The 26,183-nt window shown below is 47.7% G+C and overlaps 1 protein-coding gene across 1 annotated transcript; it reads left to right on the forward strand.

The window, feature by feature from the left end:
• The first annotated feature begins 24,149 nt into the window (after nucleotides 1-24,149).
• Nucleotides 24,150-25,758, forward strand: LOC140389272 (succinate receptor 1-like). The gene has a single exon (XM_072473454.1). The coding sequence runs from the start codon at nucleotides 24,188-24,190 to the stop codon at nucleotides 25,091-25,093; it is 906 nt and encodes a 301-aa protein (XP_072329555.1). The 5' UTR covers nucleotides 24,150-24,187; the 3' UTR covers nucleotides 25,094-25,758.
• Nucleotides 25,759-26,183: the final 425 nt, after the last annotated feature.

The raw sequence follows: 26,183 nt of genomic DNA on the forward strand, positions 1-26,183 counted from the left end.
CTCCTGGATGCTCCTTACAAACTCTGCCCCGTCTAAGCCCCTGGCACTAAGTGAGTCCCAGTCAATATTGGGGAAGTTGAAGTCTCCCATCACCACAACCCTGTTGTTTTTACTCTTTTCCAAAATCTGTCTACCTATCTGCTCCTCTATCTCCCGCTGGCTGTTGGGAGGCCTGTAGTATACCCCCAACATTGTGACTGCACCCTTCTTATTCCTGATCTCTACCCATATAGCCTCACTGCCCTCTGAGGTGTCCTCTCGCTGTATAGCTGTGATACTCTCCTGAACAAGTAGCGCAACTCCGCCTCCCCTTTTACATCCCCCTCTATCCCGCCTGAAACATCTAAATCCTGGAACGTTTAGCTGCCAATCCTGCCCTTCCCTCAACCAGGTCTCTGTAATGGCAACAACATCATAGTTCCAAGTACTAATCCAAGCTCTAAGTTCATCTGCCTTACCCGTAATGCTCCTTGCATTAAAACATATGCACTTCAGGCCACCAGACCCGCTGTGTTCAGCAACTTCTCCCCGTCTGCTCTGCCTCAGAGCCACACTGTCCATATTCCCTAGTTCTCCCTCAACGCTCTCACCTTCTGACCTATTGCTCCCGTGCCCACCCCCCTGCCATACTATCCTTGCTCACAGGCAAAGCTCGCTCCCAATTCCTTTTGGGTGGTTTGGCGATGGGAGATGCCCAAATTGCATTCTAAATCAGTGCAAAAGCTTACCGTAATCTTCATGGGCCGGCCGTATTTCCCACCACACGGCATTGAGTCCCTCATTTCAATACATTCGCATCTCATTATTGGATTGCATGGCAAGAATCATCCACCCCTGTCCAAAACTCCACCCATGGCTGCGTGGCACTATGACAACTCGAATTGCGACTGCTTTCAGAAGGTGTGCACCTGACGAGATTACCTCCGAGGGGAGGTTGGAGGTAAGCGGAGAGCTTGCAAAGTGGCACCGCTTTGTCAGAGGGGCGAGGGGGCACCAGAGTAGGCCTTGCGGGTAGCATGGAAAGATTCACGGGTACCAGGAAAGAACTTGGGTGGACCGGAAAACTACTTGGAGGGGGGGCGGTCCATGGAAAAGACAAGTTTGAGGGTCAAAGACCCCAGTTGAAGGACAAAGGTCCCAATGTTGAGCGGCACAGGCCCTAGGGCAAAGGGGTGAAGGCACTAGGGCCAGAAGTGGAGAGATAGCCTAGTGTTAAAAGACCATTCCTGGGGCATCCTTCTGCTCCTAGGTCACAGACTTCTTATAGGGCCCTAACTCTGAGAAGAGACGCCAGGGCAGTGGGTGAGCAGCCGGTCATCATGGACTGACATCAACTAAAATGTTTTGGGCGTTCTGCCAGCTCATTACAGACAAGGGCAAGTCTAATGGCAGGACCTTTCAGCAATGTACAGTCAACTGTAGCTGGGATCGTTGAGCTACAACTTAATTAACGTGCCTGGGGTCTAACTGCTCACCCAATTATGCCCACTAAATCACCTCTGATGTGTGTGAGTGCCACTGATTTCTGCTCAGCAGTTAACCCTTGGCAAACCAAAATCCCGATTCAGTGAGTGCTAAGGTCTCCCTGCATCATTGTCTGACAGGGAAAGCACATGCATCCTCTCTGACAATCCACAAGGGCACACTTGCTGGGGAGAGTGCTCTGACCCATAAGATGTGTGCTGAGATGCACATTGACAGGCGACCCCCATTGACCAGATTGCGCGCAAGTCCTTGGAGTGAAGCTGAGGACAATGCCTGCGCCTGGGATGAGAGCTCCAGATGCAGTAGCATGGCAAAGTTGTTGTCTTACCCCAGAGAGCAGTTGCTCAGAGGCATCTTCTTCAATCTACAGATGGCGGCTTACCTTCCTGCAATACCAGCATCGCTGAAGACTTTGCCTGTCAAGGGAACTGTTGGCTCAACTGCGCACCCTTCTGCAGGATTTAATGCCAGGTGAGCACCGACTGTTTGTGATGCTCAAAGTCACAGTTGCCCTCAACATTTACGCAACTGTCTCCATCCAGGGCTCCACAAGTGACCTTTGCAGCATCTACACGCAAGTGCATGTAGGCTGCCTTCGCGAGGACACACAACTTCATCCATTTTGACCTGGGTCAGGAAAGCCAGGAGAAAAGAACCATGGGATTTGTGCAGATGTCCGGTTTTCCACAGGTGCAAGGTGGCATCGACTGCACTCACGTGGCACTCTGATCACTGCTGCCACTGCCTCCCGTGCTAGGCTGGTACCCCGGCTGGCAAGTCTCCTCCCCGTGCCTGGGTAGAGGACGTCGCGCTGCTTCCTCCAATGCATCCAGCAGTCTGTTGAAGAAGGTGTTGGAGAACTTTCGAAGCAGACTTCATTGCAGCCATCAGTTGCTGTCGACCAAGGACATGTGGTTCGTGAGCACTGGGGCGTGTTATGGGCCAGGGTTTAGAGAACCCCAAAGTGTAGCAAGGAGTTCACCTGACCCACAACTTTTACTAGATTGTGGTATGGGGAGCACACGGCCCACTCTACAGGTGTGGTACAGCAGAAATGGAAAAGTATTTTTTAAAGCAAAACAATGTTTATTCTGTGAACTCAAGTTAAACTTTTTAAAACATACAGTGAACATCTTAGCAATGATTAATTCAAATGCAATCCCCAAAGACTACAACACAGCTTTCCTTTTAGCATCCATAAGACTTAAAAACAAAACCTTCAACAGAAGCACCTCAGGTTTACCTTCACTACTGAGAACAGTTACCACGTTGAAATCAGCAAATGGACATTCATAAGCTTGCAGAGATTCACACACATCCTGCTGTGATTGCAGCTTCTCCAAAACTAAAATGAAACCAAACCCACCCTGCAGCAAAAAGCCGAAAGCGAAAGTAAAAAGCTGACAGACAGCCCAGCTCCACCCACTCTCTGACATCACTGCAGAAATAAACACCCATTTCTTAAAGATACACTCACCACAGATATTTAAATACACACCCATTTATAAACCCCCATTTCTTAAAGATACACTCACCACAGATATTTATATACACACCCATTTATAAACCCCCATTTCTTAAAGATACACTCACCACAGATATTTATATACACACCCATTTATAAACACCCATTTCTTAAAGGTACTCTCACATGACAGGCGGCCTTCACATGGAGCGCCCCTGAGGATTAATGCGCTGAGCTAATTATGCGCGGAGTGGTCTGAATCCCGTGGCCTAAAATCTTTCCTTGAAGTGCCGATCAATACTGCCCGAAAGCCCACCATCGCCGCTGTCGGTCTAAAAGCCGCTTTCCCCGCCCGCCAGAGGGGTCAACTTTCGGGACGTTTCTGCCCAATGTCTTCACAAAAACTGCAAAGTGAGAAATTTGATGCATCTAAGTAAGCCTTCTAGACAAGGCCCTCTCTATCCAGCCAAGAAAGATCCCAGTGCCATTTCTTTTTTTAAAAATAAATTTAGAGTACCCAATTTATTTTTTCCAATTAAGGGGCAATTTAGCGTGGCCAATCCACCTACCCTGCACATCTTTGGGTTGTGGGGGCGAAACCCACGCAGACACGGTGAGAATGTGCAAACTCCACATGGACAGTGACCCAGAGCCGGGATCGAACCTGGGACCTCGGCTCCGTGAGGCTGCAGGGCTAACACACCGCGCCACCGTGCTCCCACCCAGTGCCATTTTAACTCTGGTGGCCTGTGCATCCCTACTTTTCATCATCCCTCCATAGACAGCCATATCTTTAGCTGTCTGGACTCTGAACTCTGGAATTCCCGCCCTACAGTTCGCTGTCTCTCTCTCTCTCACTTCTCCTTTAACATGTTCCTCAAAACCTATTCCTCTTACCTAATGTTTGATCACCTGTCTTCAGATCTCCTCTGTCTGTCAGATTTTGTTCAATAATCTCCTGTGAACCATCTTCGGGATATTTATGTGTGTTAAAGGCACCATCTAACCGTGAGCTGTCACGAGCAGACTTATGCTTCATTTAAGTACGGGTTCTACCACACTCTGGGACATAATTGCCTGCAAGTGCTATCTGTTGAGGGAGGCCCAAATCTAACCCTTCGGCAGTGTAGACAATTACATAAAAGAAAACCTCTGCTGTTCGTTGTACTAAACAGTAACCACCTTCTAGCTGTGTCTCTCAACAACTCAAACATGGGGGATCACCAACTTTAATTCAAGTTCTGATGGGGGCGACACGGTAGCACAGTGGTTAACACTGTGGCTTCACAGCGCCAGGGTCACTGGTTCGATTCCCGGCTGGGTCACTGTCTGTGCGGAGTCTGCACGTTCTACCCATGTCTGCGTGGGTTTCCTCCGGGTGCTCCGGTTTCCTCCCACAGTCCAAAGATGTGCAGGTTAAGTGGATTGGCCACGCTAAATTGCCCTTGGTGACCAAAAAGGTTAGGAGGGGTTATTGGGTTACGGGGATAGGGTGGAAGTGAGGGCCTAAGTGGGTCGGTGCAGACTCGATGGGCTGAATGGCCTCCTTCTGCACTGTATGTTCTATGTTAATATTATCAAGGAACTTGAGGAGGGTTTAAACTAGTTCAGCAGGGGCTTGGGAACCTGAATTGTAGCTCCAGTATACAGGAGGTTGAGAGTGGTGAGGTCATGAGTAGGGTTTCAAAGTTGCAGGAGTGTACCGGCAGGCAGGAAGGTGGTTTAAAGTGTGTCTTCTTCAATGCCAGGAGCATCCGGAATAAGGTGGGTGAACTCGCGGCATGGGTTGGTACCTGGGACTTCGATGTTGTGGCCATTTCGGAGACATGGATAGAGCAGGGACAGGAATGGTTGTTGCAGGTGCCGGGGTTTCGATATTTCAGTAAGCTCAGGGAAGGTGGTAAAAGAGGGGGAGGGGTGGCATTGTTAGTCAAGGACAGTATTACGGTGGCAGAAAGGGCGTTTGATGAGGACTCGTCTACTGAGGTAGTATGGGCTGAGGTTAGAAACAGGAAAGGAGGGGTCACCCTGTTAGGGGTTTTCTATAGGCCTCCGAAAAGTTCCAGAGATGTAGAGGAAAGGATTGCAAAGATGATTCTGGATAGGAGCGAAAGCAACAGGGTAGTTGCTATGGGGGACTTTAACTTTCCAAATATTGACTGGAAACGCTATAGTTCGAGTACTTTAGGCAGGTCCGTTTTTGTCCAATGTGTGCAGGAGGGTTTCCTGACACAGTATGTAGATAGGCCAACGAGAGGCGAGGCCATATTGGATTTGGTACTGGGTAATGAACCAGGACAGGTGTTAGATTTGGTGATAGTGACCACAATTCGATTACGTTTACTTTAGTGATGGAAAGGGATAGGTATATACCGCAGGGCAAGAGTTATATCTGGGGGAAAGACAATTATGATGCGATGAGGCAAGACTTAGGATGCATCGGGTGGAGAGGAAAATTTCAGGGGATTGGCACAATGGAAATGTAGAGCTTGTTCAAGGAACAGCTACTGCATGTCCTTGATAAGTATGTACCTGTCAGGCAGGGAGGAAGTGGTCGAGCAAGGGAACCGTGGTTTACTAAAGCAGTCGAAACACTTGTCAAGAGGAAGAAGGAGGCTGATGTAAAGATGAGACATGAAGGTTCAGTTAGGGAGTTCGAGAGTTACAAGTTAGCTAGGAAGGACCTAAAGAGAGAGCTAAGAAGAGCCAGGAGAGGGCATGAGAAGTCTTTGGCAGGTAGGGTCAAGGATAACCCTAAAGCTTTCTATAGATATGTCAGGAATAAAAGAATGACTAGGGTAAGAGTAGGGCCAGTCAAGGACAGTAGTGGGACGTTGTGCCTGGAGTCCGAGGAGATAGGAGAGGTGCTAAATGAATATTTTTCGTCAGTATTCACACAGGAAAAAGACAATGTTGTTGAGGAGAATACTGAGATTCAGGCTACCAGACTAGAAGGGCTTGAGGTTCATAAGGAGGAGGTGTTAGCAATTCTGGAAAGTGTGAAAATAGATAGGTCCCCTGGACCAGATGGGATTTATCCTAGGATTCTCTGGGAAGCGAGGGAGGAGATTGCTGAGCCTTTGGCTTTGATCTGTAAGTCATCTTTGTCTACAGGAATAGTGCCAGAAGACTGGACGATAGCAAATGTTATCCCCTTGTTCAAGAAGGGGAGTAGAGACAACCCCGGTAACTATAGACCAGTGAGTCTTACTTCTGTTGTGCGCAAAATCTTGGAAAGGTTTATAAGAGATAGGGTATATAATCATCTGGAAAGGAATAATTTGATTAGACATAGTCAACACGGTTTTTTGAAGGGTAGGTCGTGCCTCACAAACCTTATTGAGTTCTTTGAGAAGATGACCAAACAGGTGGATGAGGGTAAAGCAGTTGATGTGGTGTATATGGATTTCAGTAAAGCGTTTGATAAGGTTCCCCACGGTAGGCTACTGCAGAAAATACGGAGGCATGGGATTCAGGGAGATTTAGCAGTTTGGATCAGAAATTGGCTAGCTGGAAGAAGACAAAGGGTGGTGGTTGATGGGAAGTGTTCAGACTGGAGTGCAGTTACTAGTGGTGTACCACAAGGATCTGTTTTGGGGCCACTGCTGTTTGTCATTTTTATAAATGACCTGGAGGAGGGCATAGAAGGTTGGGTGAGTAAATTTGCAGATGAAACTAAAGTCGGTGGAGTTGTGGACAGTGCGGAAGGATGTTACAAGTTACAGAGGGACATAGATAAGCTGCAGCGGTGGGCTGAGAGGTGGCAAATGGAGTTTAATGCAGAAAAGTGTGAGGTGATTCATTTTGGAAGGAATAACAGGAAGACAGTGTAGTGGGCTAATGGTAAGATTCTTGACAATGTGGATGAGCAGAGAGATCTCGGTGTCCATGTACATAGATCCCTGAAAGTTGCCACCCAGGTTGAGAGGGTTGTTAAGAAGGCGTCCGGTGTGTTAGCTTTTGAGGGATTGAGTTTCGGAGCCATGAGGTCATGTTGCAGCTGTACAAAACTCTGGTGCGGCCGCATTTGCACATTGCGTGCAGTTCTGGTCGCCGCATTATAGGAAGGATGTGGAAGCATTGGAAAGGGTGCAGAGGAGATTTGCCAGAATATTGCCTGGTATGGAGGGAAGATCTTATGAGGAAAGGCTGAGGGACTTGAGGCTGTTTTTGTTGGAGAGAAGAAGGTTAAGAGGTGACTTAATTGAGGCATACAAGATGATCAGAGGATTGGATAGGGTGGACAGTGAGAGCCTTTTTCCTCGGATGGTGATGTCTAGCACGAGGGGACATAGCTTTAAATTGAGGGGAGACAGATATAAGACAGATGTCAGAGGTAGGTTCTTTACTCAGAGAGTAGTAAGGGCGTTGCCCTGCCTGCAACAGTAGTGGACTCGCCAACACTAAGGGCATTTAAATGGTCATTGGATAGACATATGGACGATAAGGGAATAGTGTAGATGGGCTTTAGAGTGGTTTCACAGGTCGGCGCAACATTGAGGGCCGAAGGGCCTGTACTGCGCTGTAATGTTCTATGTTCTAACTTTGGATCTCAGACATGGGAAAGTGACTCACAAAGATTTGGATCTAATTCAAAACTTCAAGCAGGGGCTGTCAAAAGACTTGGACGAGGAGCCGCTCATCTTTGGAATCGATTCTGGGACTTTGTGGGAGGAAAAATGATGTTGAAATAATGGAGGAATTGAACAGCGTGTTTCCTTACTTTCCCCAGGGTGTTATAAAGTCAGCAAATTATCAGGCACCCGCATATTCCACAGAATAAGCCATAAGCATCCATCAAAGTGGACGGTCTTGTGGCACACTGCATCGTGTCTCTGCCTCTGAGCCAGAATCTCCAGGTTTTAGTCCCACCCCCAGGATTTGATGGCCAAGGAAGGTTTGTTCATAATGCGGCCAAGACAGGTTTGAGTGCCAACCTGAAGAATCCTTGCAAATATCTCTCACACTAATTGTGAGAGAGAATCCTGGTCAGCCAACCTTGATGTGGAGTAGCGTCCAACAAGCTATAAGCCTCTGGCAACAGACAAGAGACATGTTCCAGGAATAACTAGCGAAGGAAACATTGAAAGTCTGCTTTAGTGCATCACGAGGGGTGGAATATTCCTCAAAAATGGCAAAGTGTCATTTTCGATGAGAAAATTGGTACAATTCCCTCCAGTGGCTCGATCCGGATCGTTACCTTCAGGCACTCTGAAAAGAATGTTTTCCCCACATGAAAAACACCGTGCCTGAAGATGCGAGTGCCTGATTCGCCCACCCCGCGGGTCATCTGAGCACATCAATCAAGAGGGAGCAGCATTTAAATGGCTCCACAGCAGTTGCTCACAGTCAAGCCAGGAGGATGGCAGCCAGGAAGCCAGCTCCACGGTTCACTGAGGGGGCCCCCACAAGGATGGTAGATCTCATAGAGGAGAGAAGAGCAGCTATCTTCCTTCAGACTTGCAGGGGACGCTCCAGCAAGGTCACAAATCCCATCAGGGAGATGGTGGCAGGACTGATCGGTGCCAGCGGCCTGCCCAAGAGGGCGGGAGTGCAGTGTCAAAAGATCATAGAATCATAGAATTTACAGTGCAGAAGGAGGCCATTCGGCCCATCGAGTCTGCACCGGCTCTTGGAAAGAGCACCCTACTTAAGCCCACACCTCCACCCATAACCCAGTAACCCCACCTAAACTTTTTTGGACACTAAGGACAATTTATCATGGCCAATCCACCTAACCTGCACATCTTTGGACAGTGGGAGGAAAACGGAGCACCCGGAGGAAACCCATGCACACACGGGGAGAACGTGCAGACTCCGCACAGACAGTGACAATGACCGACTACAATCAGTCAGGATAAGTGCTTCCCATCTCTGTCACACCCGGAATATCACCTCCCATGCCGCCACCTCGCAGGTTCCCAGCACCAGAACTCCCAGCAGCATCCTCAAACCCCCCCGGACACACCTCTCCCTGCTTAGGTGCACTGCCAATCATGCCAGTTGTCATCGGCCTCTGCCCCACCAGGCCTCTAGCTTTTGTGTCCCTGCGGTAGAAGACAGCCCACAAGTGGTGAGAGAGAGAGAGAAAATGGACAGTGGAATGTCCGAGCTGAGGATCCTAATACCATTCTAAGAGAGGACCAAGGAGCTCACAGGGACGGAACAGGAGGGGGCCTGCACTGAGAGCGGAGTTGGCCTGAGGGAGAAAAATGAGGAGCCACTACACCTTCATCCAGATGATCAGTCTCAACTGAGTGCTTTGTTGTCCAAATGCTTGACCAGGCCACGTACCTCGCAGGAACATCAACTGAAGAGCCTGACCAGCCTACCAGCAACGCCTCACCATCCACCCTCGAAAGCACCTTGGAGGAGATCTCGGAGGAGGACAGGTTGAAGCATCACAGCTATCATCCGCATTACCCACCATTGTGGAGATACACACCTCGGTGGGTGAACTTAGCTGACAGGCTTCTGGGCCACTGGTCCAGGAGTGCAGCTCCTGCAGCAGTGCAGGACAGGTGTATTGGACCAAGGTTTCCATGACGGCTGCCACCTCACCAGTACTGGGCTCAGTTTGTTGGCCTGTCAGCGCTACCACCTCGCCCTGGGAGCGGGCAGACTCCTCCAGCATGCCCTGCAATCTGAAGACTGCAGTCACACCCCTTCCCCATGTTCCCACAGCAGCAACTGAGGTGACCTAGCCCAGAGGTTCCTCATCTGACTGGGACTCAGCAGGTTCAAGGCCTCCAGCAATACTCCCGAGTGCCGGCTTTCTGGGATGTCCCTGCTTCCGCCTGCTGAGGATCAGACAGTGCGATGGTCTCACCAGCCTGTGACCCCCAAGCCTACTCTTGAGCTGGGGCCCACCGAGATGTGAGGCTCTGCACTGGTGGAGAGTGTCAGTGAGCGCTGTGACACGTCTTCAATGCCTGTGTCTGCGGATTCCTCTCACACAGTGTTCTCAGGGCTGGAGTCAAGGACCTGGCTGGTGGGCCCCCCTCAGCTGCTTTCCAGATATACCTGCGAAAGAAAGGAGAGGTTGTTGGGGCATTACAGGGGCCTGTGAAACAGGAGATGTCACTTCCAGCCTGGTTGTCTGATGCATGTCGTGGTTCAAGATTCTCACTTGGTAAAGAGCCACAGACCTCATCATCAGCACTCGTATGGTCTATTTCCTCGTCAGCCAGCTGAATCGCTCTTTCCTCAAAGTCAGTTCAGGCATCACTCCATTAGTCTGGGATCTCTCCCTCTTGTTATGTGCCAGCTTGTCCTGCATGAAGACAGATGGAGAGGGTGCGAGCAGGACGCCTGCCAGGACAGATGATAAGGATGCCTCGTATGTGTGGATGTGATGAGGACAAGACGTGCCGGGGAGATGAAGATGTGTGAGAGCGTGAGTGGCGGTGCCCCTTGAGCTAGATCCCTGTGGTTGTGTAATGTGTGTGTGAGTTGGGAGTGATGAGAAGAGTGACTTACCATGGCAGAGTTGAGGAGATCGTTCATCCTCTTTCAACACTGAATGGCTTTCCTCCTTTGGAGGGTGTTGGCTCTGACCATCAATGCCACCAGCCTCCCATGCTGGATTGGCGCCCTTGCTTGGTGATCTTTGCCCAAAGTGTGGGTAGAGGACATCACGGCGGGTCTCCACTGTGTCCAGCAGTTGCTCGTGGGGGGTGTCGCTAATTTTGGGGGCAGTAAACTCCTTTGCTTACGTAGCCATCAGTTCACAGTTACTTTCTATCTCTTGAAGGTTGCTGGCTGTGTGCAGGGGTGGCCTTTAAATATGGTGCCCGGATTGCTGAAGCTCTGATGACACGGTATGGTGGGTGAATAGAGACTGCCCGGCAGCAATACTACATGAAACCTGTGCCTGATAGGTTTTGCACTAAGTAACGCAGAATACGATGGAAAAAAACGCATTGGTGTCAATGGGACCAACGCCGGTTTCCCTCCCCGACATCGGATATTGCCGATTTCTGGGACAATTCCATCCTATATGTTTAAAATCAATCCCAGCAAATTCCAGCAGTGCAGTCTCCAGACATGTCCATGCATCTCCATTGGGGCCCAGAATAACAATGTCATTACATGCAGCCATAAATGGTAAACTTTCACAGCTTGTTTCACTCTTTGGTTTTGATGTGTTAGGCTGACTGGTTCGATGTGGACTGCACTCGATGCAGGGAAGCTAGAAGCAAGCGTCTAACACTGGAGAAAATCCAACACTGTTTTATTCAACGATCGAACTGATATACATGTTCAGCTGTGGGTCGACACTATACTGAACTGACTGGAGACCTTGTGTTAGCCTGACCAGACTTACTAGCTACCGCATGGTGTTTGCACTGGCTAGTTCGTGGACTCTGACTGCCTCAGTGGCTGGGTCCAGAGAGAACGGGAAACCTGGTGCCCTCAGGCTTTCTCGTGGCAGTGTCCTGTCTGGTGATTGGCTGCACTGTGTTGTGTGCTTTTCGTCATCCTGTATGTCGATCACTGCCTGTGCAGCACGGTAGCATGGTGGTTAGCACAATTGCTTCACAGCTCCAGGGTCCCAGGTTCGATTCCCCACTGGGTCACTGTCTGTGCGGAGTCTGCACGTTCTCCCCGTGTCTGCGTGGGTTTCCTCCGGGTGCTCCGGTTTCCTCCCACAGTCCAAAGATGTGCAGGTTAGGTGGATTGGCCAAGCTAAATTGCCCGTAGTGTCCAAAATTGCCCTTAGTGCTGGGTGGGGTTACTGGGTTATGGGGATAGGGTGGGGGTGTGGACTTGGGTAGGGTGCTCTTTCCAAAAGCCGGTGCAGACTCGATGGGCGGAATGGCCTCCTTCTGCACTGTAAAGTCTATGTAATTCTATGTCTGCACGTTAGTATATACATGAGTAGATATTATGACAGGTTTGCTCATCCAATCACGTCCCCTTATTCCTCCTGTACTCTTCCCCAGGCATGATCAATCCCCCCCGGGACATTGCTCGTCATTGTAAGCCAGGGTACCGGTGCCCTCGTGTTACAAACTGACTGTATCTTCACATACCCAAACTCAACCCCGCGTTGGACAGTGTCACTGATGATCGCTGGATGATATTACATCTCCAAGTCTTGGAAAATGGTGGTAATTTGCCAAGCCGTCTCCCTGTTCCTTCTGACTAACATTGGTTAAAGCAGCTTAGTTCACTGCTGTGAAGCACCTTTGGATGTTTTGCTATTTTATAAGTGATATCTGTGATAGCCCCAGGCAACACTGCGGAGGATTCTTGTGTAATCAAAAGGGCTTTATTGAGAACAAGGAAAAGGTTAACTATATACCGGCACAGAGGTCTCTGAAACAGGTCTACACTCTATGACTCCTGGGTCCACACTGTCCAGGACCCGGCTCCCAGGGCCCCATGCTTTTTACCCATTGGTCGGTGTTGGCACGCTCATGCACGATAGGCCCCGAGCCTGTCACATGGACTACAAGGGATCGCCCCTTAAAGGAGCCGCAGGACCATATCCCTCGCCCCTTAAATCCCTCGGGAATATATATACAACATGGGTCATTTGCAGTCAACTGTGCACAAAGGTAGAATTGTTCAGCCGTTGAGGTAGTGACCGCTCCATTCCTTACATGGTCTATGTGCTGCCGCACTCGCCTGCCTTGCTAGTCCACCAGGTAAGAGACTGGACCAGACCTCGCCGTAAATCTGCAGGTAATCACAAAGAGCCAGATACAAAAGGTTTCTTACCAAAACCAGGTTGTCAATTATAAATGACCTGTTTCCTTTTCCATAATCGTGCTGCTTCTTTAGGGAGGCCTGTCGCGCCTCCATCCTCCCTGCCAAGTTGGGGAAAAGCAGGTCTGAGCGAGGCCGAAGCAGATGACCCATTAGTAGCTCTGCCTGGCTGCCTTATGGTGTCTGTGGATTTGGCACCACCCTGCCAAGGCGGGCCGTTCCCGGCCGGCGGGGCTAACCTCCCCACGCCCCCACCCGAACCCGGAGGGTCTCTCCCCCTCACCCCCCCCCCCCCCACCCACCCCGCTCCCCAGCCACAGCCGTGCCCGTCCCGCCAGCCCTAGGTCCTTCCCACACCGACCCCTACCTCCTCCTGCCACATCGTCAGCCAGCACGACTGGCTGACGATTTTTAAAACCACATTCGAACCGTGCCGGCGTGACCTCGGGTCACGCAGTCGGGACTTCGGCACATACGGGCCGCAGTATCCCCGGGAGGCCGGACAATTGCTCAGCAGATTTCTCAGGCGATTCTCCGGGCCGCATGGCGCATTTCACGACCACGCCATTTTCGCTTGTTCGGAGAATTGCGAAACAGCGTCGGACCGGCGTCGCGTGACTTTCAGTCGTGAACGTCGATTCTCCGAACCGGCACGGGCTCGGAGAATCCCACCCCATATCTCTGGAATCTCCTCGTACCCCACAACCCTCTGGGATCTGCACTCCTCTAATACTCCCTGAATTTACCATGGGCGGCACAGTAACATAGCGGTTAGCACTGTTGCTTCACAGCGTCAGGGACCCGGGTTCGAATCCCGGCTTGGATCACTGTCTGTGTGGAGTCTGCACGTTGTCTGTGTGTTCCGGTTTCCTCCCACAAGTCCGGAAAGATGTGCTTGTTAGGTGAAATGGACATTCTGAAATCTCCCTCAGTGAATCCGGGATTTTCACAGCAACCTCATTGCAGTGCTAATGTAAGCCTATTTGTGACAATAAGAAAGATTATTATTTAATTACTCCACCATGGGTGGTCACACCTTCCAAGGCCCCAAGCTCTGGAATACCCTCCCACCCTCCCTACACCTCACTTTCTCCCTTTAAGACACTTCTTAAAACTGGCCTCTCTGATCAAGCTTTTGGTCATCTGACCTGCTATTTCCTTCTGTGATCCTCTGTCATGTTTTGTTTTACAAAATTCCTGTGAAGCACCTTGGGATATTTTATTAACATTATTGTTGTAAGGGTAGCACGGTGGTGCAGTGGTAGCACTGCGGCCTCACGGCGCCGAGGTCCCAGGTACGATCCCGGCTCTGGGTCACTGTCCGTGTGGAGTTTGCACATTCTCCCCGTGTTTGCATGAGTTTTGCCCCACAACCCAAAGATGTGCAAGGTAGATGGATTGGCCACGCTAAATTGCCTCTTAATTGGAAAAAATGAATTGGGTATTTTAAATTTATTTTAAAAAAACATTATCGTTGTCGATGATTGGGGTAATAATCAAAACAGATGGGGAGTATGGAGGAGGTGTAAATCGCGACAGCAGAACCTCAACCTGGGTGAACAAAATGGGCGCCATAATGGTTTTTATCTGAAGCTGTTGGAGTCAGTGTTGGGTTGTCATGGGCCAGGGTTTAGGGAGCCCCAAAGTGTATCATGAAGTTCACCTGACCCACAACCTTTAATAGATTGTGGTTATGGGGAGCACATGGGCCCACTCTAGAGGTGTGATGCCACCAGAGATCCACAGTACTTTTAAATTAAAACAATGTTTATTTATGAAACGAGTTAACACTTTATAAACCCACAGTAAACATCTTAACAACTATCAACACCAATCCTCTCCATAGGTACAATATTCTATAAGTAAACCTTAATCTTTCCTTATTAACATCCATAAGACAAAAGACCCTTTTTAACACAGAGATCAGGTTTAAATTCACTACTGAGAGCAGCCAGCACTTTGAAATCTTTAGTTTGCAAAGAGAGATCCTTGTACAGCTCCTTGTTTTGCCTGCAGCTATCCAGCTCTCAAAACGAAACTAAAAACAGCCTAAAACGAAAGTAAAGCAGACAGACAGCCCAGCTCCACCCACACTCTGACATCACTGATAAGCACGCATTTCTTAAAGGTACATCCACTACAGATATTTTTATAAGCTCCCATTTCTTAAACGTACTCTCACATGACACGGTTCAAAAGATGCAAAGGGCTTTGTCCAAAGATGAGGTGCTGTTCTTTGAGTTTGCACTGAGCAAGTTCGCAATGAGTTCATTAAACAAAATGTTTGGATTTCTGGAGCATGTTTGGGACCTGTGAGGAACCTTCACTGTAAAGGACATTGCTTATCATTTCACATTTTCCTTTCCTCCAACTCTTCCAATTACTGAATAGTGAACAAACTGCACATACATCCTCATCGACCAAAAGTATGTGTGAATCCGCATCACCTCAAAAATGGAACAAGAGGTGGACTCTGAAATGGCAATGGAACTACAAGGTATTTCTGATTCTCATGTTGAAGAGAGGGAAGAAACTCACCTTGGAAACGTTGCCTTACGGCCAAAATCTGTTCCACTGGATATGATGGAATATTTTATATGAAATGAACCAGAAAATGGAGGTAATATGGCAAAATATTTTGGGGTTGGAAGCCGAAAGCAGATTGGGAGTCTTCATTAGTCCCATTTTCCGAGGGTCGAGAGACATGAGATGACGGAAATTAGAAATTGGTTGGTCAATTTGAGTATTTTTGTGCCTCGGTCCTTTGCATTCTGTGGGGCGAGGATGGGTGGGGTTGCGAGAGACGTGACATCATGGTGGGGGCCCAGAAATGAAAGTGAACATGGGACCCCACAAAGTTTAAATCCACCTCTGCCTCCAGGCTTCCTTGGGCCATCCCTCGGGTAGAAAACATGTCTCTTGCCCAGGCTACTCGAATCAAAAGCCTCAAGGGCATGGCGATTGAATCGGGGCACAAACTTCTTTGTGATTGGATTTGTTTATTGTCACGTGTAGCGAGGTACAGTGAAAAGTATTTTTCTGCTAGCAGCTCAACAGATCATTAAGTACATGAAATGAAAAGGAAACAAAATAAACTACATAATAGGGCAATACAAGGTATACAATGTAACTACATAAGCACCGGCATCGGATGAAGCATACAGGGGTGTAGTGTTAATGAGGTCAGTCCATAAGAGGGTCATTCAGGAGTCTGGTAACAGCGGGGAAGAAGCTGTTTTTGAGTCTGTTTGTGCGTGTTCTCAGACTTTTGTATCTCCTGCCCGATGGAAGAAGTTGGAAGAGTGAGTAAGCCGGGTGGGAGGGGTCTTTGATTATGCTGCCCGCTTTACCCAGGCAGCGGGAGGTGTAGATGGAGTCAATGGATGGGGGGCAGGTTCGTGTGATGGACTGGGCTGTGTTCACGACTCTCTGAAGTTTCTAGCGGTCCTGGGCCGAGCAGTTGCCATGCCAGGCTGTGATGTAGCCCGATAGGATGCTTTCTATGGTGCATCTGTAAAAGTTGGTAAGAGTTAATGTGGACATGTTCCTTTGTTTCCTGAGGAAGTATAGGCGCTGTTGTGCTTTCTTGGTGGTAGCATCGATGTGGGTGGACCAGGACAGATTTTTGGAGATGTGCGCTCTTAGGAATTTGAAGCTGCTAACCATCTCCACCTCTGCCCCGTTGATGCTGACTGGGGTGTGTACAGTACTTTGCTTCCTGAAGTCAATGACCAGCTCTTTAGTTTTGCTGGCATTGAGGGAGAGATTGTTGTCGCTGCACCACTCCACTAGGCTTCTAGCCCAGTGAGGCTTCTAGCCTTTTGCCTCTGGTTCCAGGAATCCTGCACGGTCTTGTGAGTACAGGTGAGCCGGAGAGCGTGACACAAGTGTGCTGGACTGACGTTTACATATGGCTCCCAGGTCTTCGAACTTGCCAGCTGACAATGGGTGGCCAAATCAGCTTACGACCTGCCAGGTGAAGCAAGGAGGCACTCCAAGTGCGGAATCAGTCACATGTCACACCATTCTGGCCCACTGTCGCATCTGGAACAAGAAATGGAAAATTCTGCCCAACGGTTTCAAGAACATAACATGAGAGTATTATAGCATGGTGGGATAGGTGGGCTGAAAAGTCTTTCCTAACCTGAAACCTCCAGTGTGTTGCTGTTTACTTTACACATATTTTAGTTCTCTTTTCCTTTAACAAAAACCTTTAAAACCCTTCACTTCTTCCTCATAGCTCCCAACCTCATAGTGAGGGAGGGGCAACGTGAACGAGGGTGTAGATTTTAACTGGCTAAATAGCAGCACCAAATCAGAAGCCCTGATGCTGTTTATGTGAAGTGAGTGTATCAGCATTGGCACAATAATTGCAGAACTGTGTCAATCAAAGGAAACATGTTTTAGTCGGGCAATCTTAGCAGAGCCACAAACCTTCGAGTCACAGTTATGGTAAGTACATTCTTCCATTTCTTCTTTTTGGGTTCTGCGCTTTGTAGAGGCACCTGAGGAAAGGTAGATTTGAAATATCCTCATGGGGGAGCTGGAGAATTCTAGGACCAACAGCAGACTGGACAATCCAGCATAGCCGCTTCCGGCAATCACCATCAATTAAAACCCAGCGATTAATTGGATTACCTTCAGCAAATGATTCAAGAGCTATCTCATTCTCAGCGGAAAATGTACAAGTTTGAAGCAGAATTAAGCAATCTTGCTGAAGAACGATGACAGTATGTTTCTCATTCTCATTTTACATTCCAGTCCCCAAGCATATTTCCCCTCTCATTTTCTCTGCTCCTGGATAAATTTTAAGAGAAATTGTTTGTGAAACATATTGATACTTGGAATATGGACTTTGCCCGCAAGGCCAGCATTTGTTGCCTGTCCCTAAATTCCCTGATTGAATGGTTTTACTGATGTCTGTTTTGAATTTTTAAATTTAAAACCTCAAACGTATAAATCTAATTTACTATCTGGGTTAGTAGTGCAGACCAGTCTCTGTTACAGCAATCTCTAGTTGAAAGAGCAACTAATGCTCAGAAACAAAGCCTCATCCTTTTGCAGTGAGAAGTATATTTAATATTGTTGGTACAGAATTGTAACCACATCCAATTTTAACATGCTTGTACATTGAGTAGCTCCCATTAATTTACCTGTAAAAATAGAAAGGCAAGGGTGGCATGGTGGCACAGTGGTTAGCACTGCTGCCTCACAGCGCCAGAGACCCGGGTTTGATTCTGAACTCGGGTGACTGTCTGAGTGGAGTTTGAAATTTCTCCCCATGTCTGCGTGGGTTCCCTCCGGGTGCCCCAGTTTCCTCCCAAAGTCCAAAGCTGTGCAGGTTAGGTGGATTGACTCAGCTAAATTGTCCCTAGGTGGGGTAGCGAAGTTGGGGTGGGGGATTGGGCCTAGGTTCGGGTCCTCTTTCAGAGGGTCGGTGTAGACCCGATGGGCCGAATGGCCTCTTTCTGCACGGTCGGGATTCTATGAATAAAAGATTCAGGGGAAATCATGCTCAAAAACAAAAACTGCACAGGAGATCCTTGAAGGAAGGTGGGATATCGGTTGAGTGACAACGTCTCAAAGAGCCTGTGTTTGCGTTATTACACGAAAACCAAAGTAAAATAGTGCAGATGCTGGAAATCTGCAATAAAAACAGAAAAGGCGGGGGAAGCTCAGCAGGCCTGGCAGCATCTGTGGAGAGAGAAGAACAAAGTTAATGTTTCAAGGCCACATGACTACTTGCAAAGGAAAAGATTTATAAGGACTCCGAAATGTGAACTCTCTTCTTTCTCTCTCTCCACCACTGATATCAGACCTGTTCATTCTGCTTTTATTGTATTATTGCAGGTTTAGTCTTGCAGATGTCCAGCTTTTACAGACTTTTCAATTTTTATGTCAATAACTCAACTTTAAAAGTAAATCATTATCGATGCAGATTCCAGTCCAGCAAACTCTTATCAAGCAGAATATTTCCACCGTTTGCTTACAGCAAAAGCATTTGTCTGCTCCTGTGCTTTGAACAGATGGAATACCTAAAGCTGAGAATTAACAAAGTTAATTAATAAGGGGAAATAAAATGATTCCAATTAAAAAAACTTCAGAGCAAATAAATGGGCGACACGGTAGCAGAGTGGTTAGCACTGTTGCTTCACAGCGCCAGGGTCCCAGGTTCGATTCCCGGCTTGGGTCACTGTCTGTGCGGAGTCTGCACGTTTTCCCCGTGTCTGCGTGGGATTCCTCCGGGTGCTCTGGTTTCCTCCCACAAGTCCCGAAAGACGCGCTGTTAGGCGAATTGTGTACCCGAACAGGTGCCGGTGTGTGGCGACGAGGGTTTTTTCAGAGTAACTTCATTGCAGAGTTAATGTAAGCCTACTTGTGACAATAAACAATTATTATTATAAATGGATTCATAAACATTGATAATTTAGTTGAAAATGTTTTTAGGTTGCCTGTCTCATTAACTGTTAAGAAAGGACAAATGATTTGCATTTCCATAGCGCCCTTTCGGACCTGAGGATGTCCAGTGAAGTACCTTTGAAGTTTAATTGTCGATGCAATGTAGGGAATGAGGCAACAAGTTGGGCACAGCAACATCCAACAAACAGCAAGTCTTCGCTGATAATCCCAAATGAGGCACCCACCATAAAACTGCTTGGCATCGATGGCAAGTCCATCAGCAGCAGCAGGGAGAACAATTGAGGTCATGAGGCTAGTTATGGGGTCAGAGGGAGAGGGAACCAGAAGATTTGGGAAAGGGGAACAGGATCGGAAAGCATTGGGATGAGGTGAGGGGGATTTTTTTCTCGGGGGGGATAGGCGGGAAAGTTCAATGGACTCCAGAAAACGCTCGAGCCATTTGTGATGCCTGGAAAAGTTAACAATGCAGTGTCCGAGGATCTGTAAACCGGTGAATTTTAGTTGGAGATTGTGAAATGTCCATTTGTACAACAGGACATTCCTCACCCGCGAAATGCAGAAGTCGGTTGTTTCATTTTCTGCAGGACGATTTTAACAAGGATATCACTTCACACGAACATCTCAGGGGTTCTCTAGGTTCCCCCAGATCTCAAAGGTAGATTAAACCACAGACAGAAAGGAATGGGAGCCTGTGCCTTGAACCTGTTCTGTGCCATTCAGTTTCAACTGATCTAAAAGCTGTGAAATTTATAAGCGTTGGTGTTCAGAGAGACCTGGCTGTGCATACACAAGGAACGTAGAACGTAGAACGTTAGCGAGCAGATGCAGCAAGCAATTAGGAAGGTAAATGGCATGTTTGCCTTTATTGCAAGGGGATTGGAGTACAGGAACAAAGATGTCTTGCTACAGTTGTACAGGACTTTGGTGAGAATACATCTGGAATACTGTGTACAGTTTTGGTCTACGCTTTTAAGAAAAGATTTACTTGTATTGAACGCAGTACAGCGAAGATTCACTAGCTTGCTCCCTGGGATGAATCGTGTTTTATTCCTGGTCAGGGCAGTACATTTTGATATGGCACAGTGGTTAGCATTGCTGCCTCACAGCACCAGGGATCCAGGTCAATTCCAGCCTTGGGTGACCGACCGTGTGGAGTTTGCATGTTCTCCCCGTGTCTGCGTGGGTTTCCTCCGGGTGCTCCGGAATCGTCCCACTGTCCAAAGATGTGCTGGTTAGCTGGGTTGGACATGATAAATTGCCCCTGAGTACCCAAAACATTCAGTGGGGTTACGGGGTTAAGGCGTGGGCTTAGGTAGGGTGCTCTTTCAGAGGGTCGGTGCAGACCCGATGGGCCGAATGGTCTCCTTCTGCACTGTTGGAATGCCATGGTTCTATTCTATGATTCAATGGAGGGGTTTTCCTTTGAGGCGAGGCAAAGTAAATTGGGCTTAATCCAGGAATTACCGGACGTTAAAGGTACTTCTGATGTTGGCAGTTCCCCCTCTTCTCATCGAAGGCCTAAACCTGATTATTTTCGGGCTTGCACCATAAAGGGGAAATTCTCCCACCAACCTAAAAATTGAGGCTGAACAGGAAATATCACCGAAGTGGCCAATAATTGGCCACCCAAGGGCCTCAAACTGGGGCAAGGCTGAATGGCCCTCCTTGTTGAGAGGCCTCAGTGGGCGGAAACCCAGTCGGAAGCCCACCCGTGATATTTCAGGCTCATCCCCATGATCATCATGTGGACCATCAGCAGCAGAATTCTGAAAGTCCAAATGTACCACAGCTACCAACTCCCCTTTGTCAGTTCTGCTTGTAACATGCTGAATAAACTCCAACACGTCTGTCAGACATGATTTCCCATTCATAATTCCGCGTTGACTATCCCCAATCTGATTGATATCTAAGTGTCCATTTATCTCATCCTTTCTATTGGATTCTCGCCTTTTTCTGACTATTGATGTGATTCTAACAGGAATGTCATTCCCTACTTTCTCTCTTCCCTCCATTCTTAAATAGTGGCATGACATTTGCCACCTTCCAATCTGCAGGGACCATTCCAGGATCTATAGAATTTTGAAGATGATCATCAATGCTTCCATTAACTCCGTAGCTACCTCTTTCAACACACTGAAATGTAGATCATCAGGCCTTGGGGATTTATCAACCTTCAGTCCCATTAACTTTTCCCAGGCAATCTTCATACTAATACAGATTTCTTTCAATTCCTCATTCTCCATAGTCCCTTGGATTTCTAAATCTGGGAGATGTCTTGCCTCATTCTCAGTGAAGACAGACACAAATGTAATCAATTAGCTTCTCAGCAATCTCTCTATTCCTTATTAGAAATTCTCCTGGCTCAGCCTGTAATAGACCCGCATTTGTCATGGCAAACATTTTCCTTTTACACGCCCATAAAAGCTTTCACGTCCCATTTTTTGCTGGTTTACATTCATATTCTATGCTCCCTCTCTTTATCAGTTTCTTCACCTCTTTTTCTCGATTCTTAAATCCTCCCAATCCTCAGGTTTACACCTATTTCTGGCAACTTTATCAGCCTTTTTGATTTACAATCCTTAACTTCCTTTGTTAGCCATGACGTGGAGGTGCTGGCGTTGGACTGGGATGAGCACAGTAAGAAGTCTTACAACACAGGGTTAAAGTCCAACAGGTTTGTTTCAAATCACTAGCTTTCGGAGCGCAGCTCCTTCCTCAGGTGAATCTGAGGAAGGAGCAGTGCTCCGAAAGCTGGTGATTCGAAACAAACCTGTTGGACTTTAACCTGGTGTTGTAAGACTTCTTACTTTGTTAGCCATGGTTGACTGACTTTTCTTTTTGGGATTTTTGTACCTTTAACACATGTATGATTGCTGTAAACTGTGTAATAGTTTTTTTTAAATTGTCCAATGCTTATGTACAGAATTGCCTTTCAATGTATTTTCCCAATCCACCTCAGCCAATTTGGCCCTCATTCCTTCATAATTTCCTTTGTTCAAATTTAACACCCTGCCTTTGGATTGAACTTCCTCACTTTCAACCTAATGTAAAATTCCATCATATTATGGTCACTCATCCCTAAACGTTCTTTTACAACAAGATTACTAACTCACCCTTGTCAATTATATGACACTAGAACTAAAATATCCTTTTCTCTAGTTGGTTCCTCAACATACTGCTCCATAAAATATTTCCGAACACACTCCAAAAACTCGTCCTCCGTAGGATTAATACTCATTTGATGCAGTGGAACACCGCCGTCTGCAAGCTCCACTCCAAATCACACACCAACATGACTTGGAACTGTATTGCCGTTCTTTCAGTGCCACCGTGTACAAATCCTGGAACTACCGCCCTAACATCATTGTGGGTGCAACGTCATCACATGGGCATCAGCAGTTCCAGAAGGCAGCAACTTCTCAAGCGCAGTAAGAGAAGGACAATAAATGTGGTTGTGGTGGCGAGGATGCCCCCACTTGTCAGCGGAGGAGGGGACAGGATTTGCATTTTGTGGGGGAGGGGGCCAGACACAGGGGGCATTGGTATGGGGACGACCACTGAAAATCCAGAATCCCGCAGGCTCCCTTCCATGAATACATGGAAAAGGGGAGTGAATCGTTCCTGGGCATCGCTCCGAGGGCCAGCGGAGACCAGGAGCGTTTCTAATCCGACAGGAGCACTTAGACTATGGGATGGAAAATCCAACACAGCAGCTTTATCAAGTAAAAGTTGTAAAGGAGTAGGTTTCAAGGTACGTCATCAAGAAGGAGGGAAGACAGAAATGTGGAGTGATTTAAGGAGAGAATTCCAGATTTAAGGAGGGAAAAGCCTGGAAAACACATCCACCAGTGGTTAAGTCTTGTTATCTGCAGGTCCCTCATCAATGCCTGGCCTTCACTACACATTCCCAGCAGAGTTACAGCTGAAGAGATGACACAGTGTCAGCCGCAGCATCCCCTTCACAAGCAGGACAGAATAAACGTTCATTCGAACATGCAAGGAGAATGTCATCTCACTCTGCCAGTTTTGCTTATCTTCTTCTGCCGACAGTTGATAAAATTGAGTGTTAGGTGTGGAATGCTAACTGTAGGTCATGCTACTGACTGAGGATCAAATCAAAACCTGACGGTCACGTTGTCTAATATCATATTAACATTTGAATAAGTTTTAATTTTTTTTCCGGATGTGACATGAAGCAAAGGCTCCCTTCTGCCCTGTGGATGTAAAATGATTCCATGGCAGTATCATAAAGATTAGCAGAGGAGTTCTCTCTAATAATATTTATTAGTGTCACAAGTAGGCTTACATTAACACGACAATGAAGTTGCTGTGACAATCCCCCAGTTGCCTATTCGGATACACAGAGGGAGAATTCGGAATGTTCAATTCACCTAACAGCACGTCTTTTGGGACTTTTGTGGGAGGAAACAGGAGCACCTGGCGGAATCCCACGCAGACACGGGGAGAACGTTCAGAGAACATTCAGTCTCCGCACAGACAATGCTAACCACTGTGCTCCCATGCCACCCAAAGCGTCCGAGCTAATATTTATTCTTCAGCCAACATCACTAAAAACATTTTCTGGTCATTATCGCACTGCTAATTATCAGGCCTCGCAGGGCAGCACGGTGGCGCAGTGATTAGCACAACTGCCTCACGGCGCCGAGGTCCCAGGTTCGATCCCGGCTCTGGGTCACTGTCCGTGTGGAGTTTGCACATTCTCCCCGTGTGTGCGTGGGTTTCGTCCCCACAACCCAAAGATATGCAGGCTGGGTAGATTGGCCACGCTAAATTGCCCCTTAATTGGAAAAAATGAATTGGGTACTCTAAATTTATTTTTAAATTATCAGGCGTCGCTTTGTACAAAATGGCTGCCATGATTTGCCTCAGACAGTGCAGCATTCTCTCAGTCCTGCACTAGGTGTCTCAGAGCAGATTAGATGCTGGCTACCCATTAAGCCAAGGCATCAGTTCTTCAGTATATCTAGTTGCGTGCCTTTATGTCGCTCTTTCAGCTAACTCTCACTTGTTTCTACTTTCTAGGAAAAGAAGGAGATTTGCACAGATATCAATTCTGACGTGGAAAAGTATTACCTCACAACAATGTACTCCATCGAGTTCATTCTGGGGATAGTAGGGAACGTCACTGTGATAAGTGGTTACATCTTCTGCCTGAAGAAATGGAAGTGCAGTAACATCTATCTCTTTTTCCTTTCCATCACAGATCTCTTTTTTATTTGCACACTTCCAATGTTTGTGATCCAGTATGCAAATGACAGTGAATGGTTCTACAGCGATCTGTGTTGTAAATTCAATCGGTATTTCCTCAACTGTAACCTTTACCTGAGTGTTCTCTACCTGACCTGTATCAGTATCGATCGATATTTGCTGGTGAGAAACCCAACAAAGCTCTACTGGTTCCAGAAGAAGCAGTCAGCTACCATCATCTGCTTTTTGTTGTGGATCTTCGTCACAGTGGAGCTGGTCCCCATGTTCACTTTCATTGGCCCCAAGAACATCACAGATAATGATGAGAACACAATAGTGTGTGTCGATTATGCCAGCTCGGGGAATGCCAGTCACAGTTTGATTTACAGCATGTTCCTCACCACTTTTGATTTCATCCTCCCCCTCAGCATCATGGGGTTCTGCTCCATCAGAACGGCCAAGAGCTTAAGGAAGATAAGCACCCAGCGTCACAGGACAATTAACCTTGAAAAACCTCATCGGCTCGTGATATTGGCACTGGTCATTTTCTTGGTCCTCTTTACTCCTTACCATATTATGCGCAATGTCCGCATTGCTTCCAGAATGGACAACATGTATTTTACGTGCACTGTGCGCAAGAACATAAAAGCTGGCTACGCAATCACAAGACCCATCGCCTACCTCAGCTCCGCCATAAATCCCATTTTCTATTTCATGCTGGGTGACCGATTCAGGGAGACCCTCCTCAGCAAGCTGCCGTTCATTGGCCCAAGGTTAATGTCGCAATCTTCAAGCAACTGAATCGCTTGGGCTAAAGGACAGCTTATTCAGAACGGCCGACGGCCAAATTTAATTTCCGCCATTTTTTTGCAGCATGACTGGATTGCAACTGAAGGTATTCTGAATACCATCGTTTTGTGGCTCACATATTCTTCAGTAATGCTGAACTGTCTCAAAATTCCTGCATTCATGAAAGGTAGTTATTTAGCCGCTTGGATCCGCTGCTGATGAAATTATGACCAGATTGCCATCCTTAAGGTCATCAGTTTTACAGCACAAAAAGAGGCCCTTCTGCCCATCCTGTCTGGGCCAGCCATCAAACACCTATCTAGTCTAACCCGATTTTCCAGCACCTTGTGCGCTCTGGAATTTCAAGTGCTCATCTAGCTGCTTCTTAAACATTATCAGGGTTACCACCAGTGCCACTATTTCAGGCAGTGAGTTCCAGATTCCTACAACCCTCTGGGTAAAAAAGTTTCTCAACTCATCTCTCAGCTTTCTACCTCTTACCTTAAATCTAAGCCCGCTGGGTATTGACCCCTCTACTCAGGGGAAAGGTTAGGGCAGCACGGTAGCACAAGTGGATAGTGCTGTGGCTTCACATCGCCAGGGTCCCAGGTTCGATTCCCCGCTGGATCGCTGTCTGTGCGGAGTCTGCACGTTCTCCCCGTGTCTGCATGGATTTCCTCCGGGTGCTCTGGTTTCCTCCCACAGTCCAAAGACGTGCAGGTTAGGTGGATTGGCCATGATAAATTGCCCGCAGTGATCAAAAAAAGGTTCGGAGGGGTTATTGGGTTACGGGGATAGGGTGGAAATGAGGGCTTAAGTGGGTCGGTGGCAACCCAATGGGCCAAGTAGCCTCCTTCCGCACTGTATGTTCTATGTTCCCTCCTATCTACACTAATATTTGTGCACCTCAATCAGGTGCCCCCGCCCCCGCCCTAACCACAGCTCAGCCTTTCTCTGCTCTCAGGAAAACAACCCCCGCCTAACCAGACTCGAGTCATAGCTGAACAGGTTCATAAGGTGGCTAAAAAGACATATGGGACGCTTGCCTTTATTAACTGAGGTACAGAATACAAGAGCAGGGAGGTTATGATGGAGCTGTATA

The sequence above is a fragment of the Scyliorhinus torazame genome, chromosome 14, assembly GCF_047496885.1.
Source record: "Scyliorhinus torazame isolate Kashiwa2021f chromosome 14, sScyTor2.1, whole genome shotgun sequence".
Classification (NCBI taxonomy): domain Eukaryota; kingdom Metazoa; phylum Chordata; class Chondrichthyes; order Carcharhiniformes; family Scyliorhinidae; genus Scyliorhinus; species Scyliorhinus torazame.

Bases quoted from the DNA above. Each gene is read 5' to 3' on its own strand.
- LOC140389272 (XM_072473454.1), top strand. From the start codon at position 24,188: ATGTACTCCATCGAGTTCATTCTGGGGATAGTAGGGAACGTCACTGTG.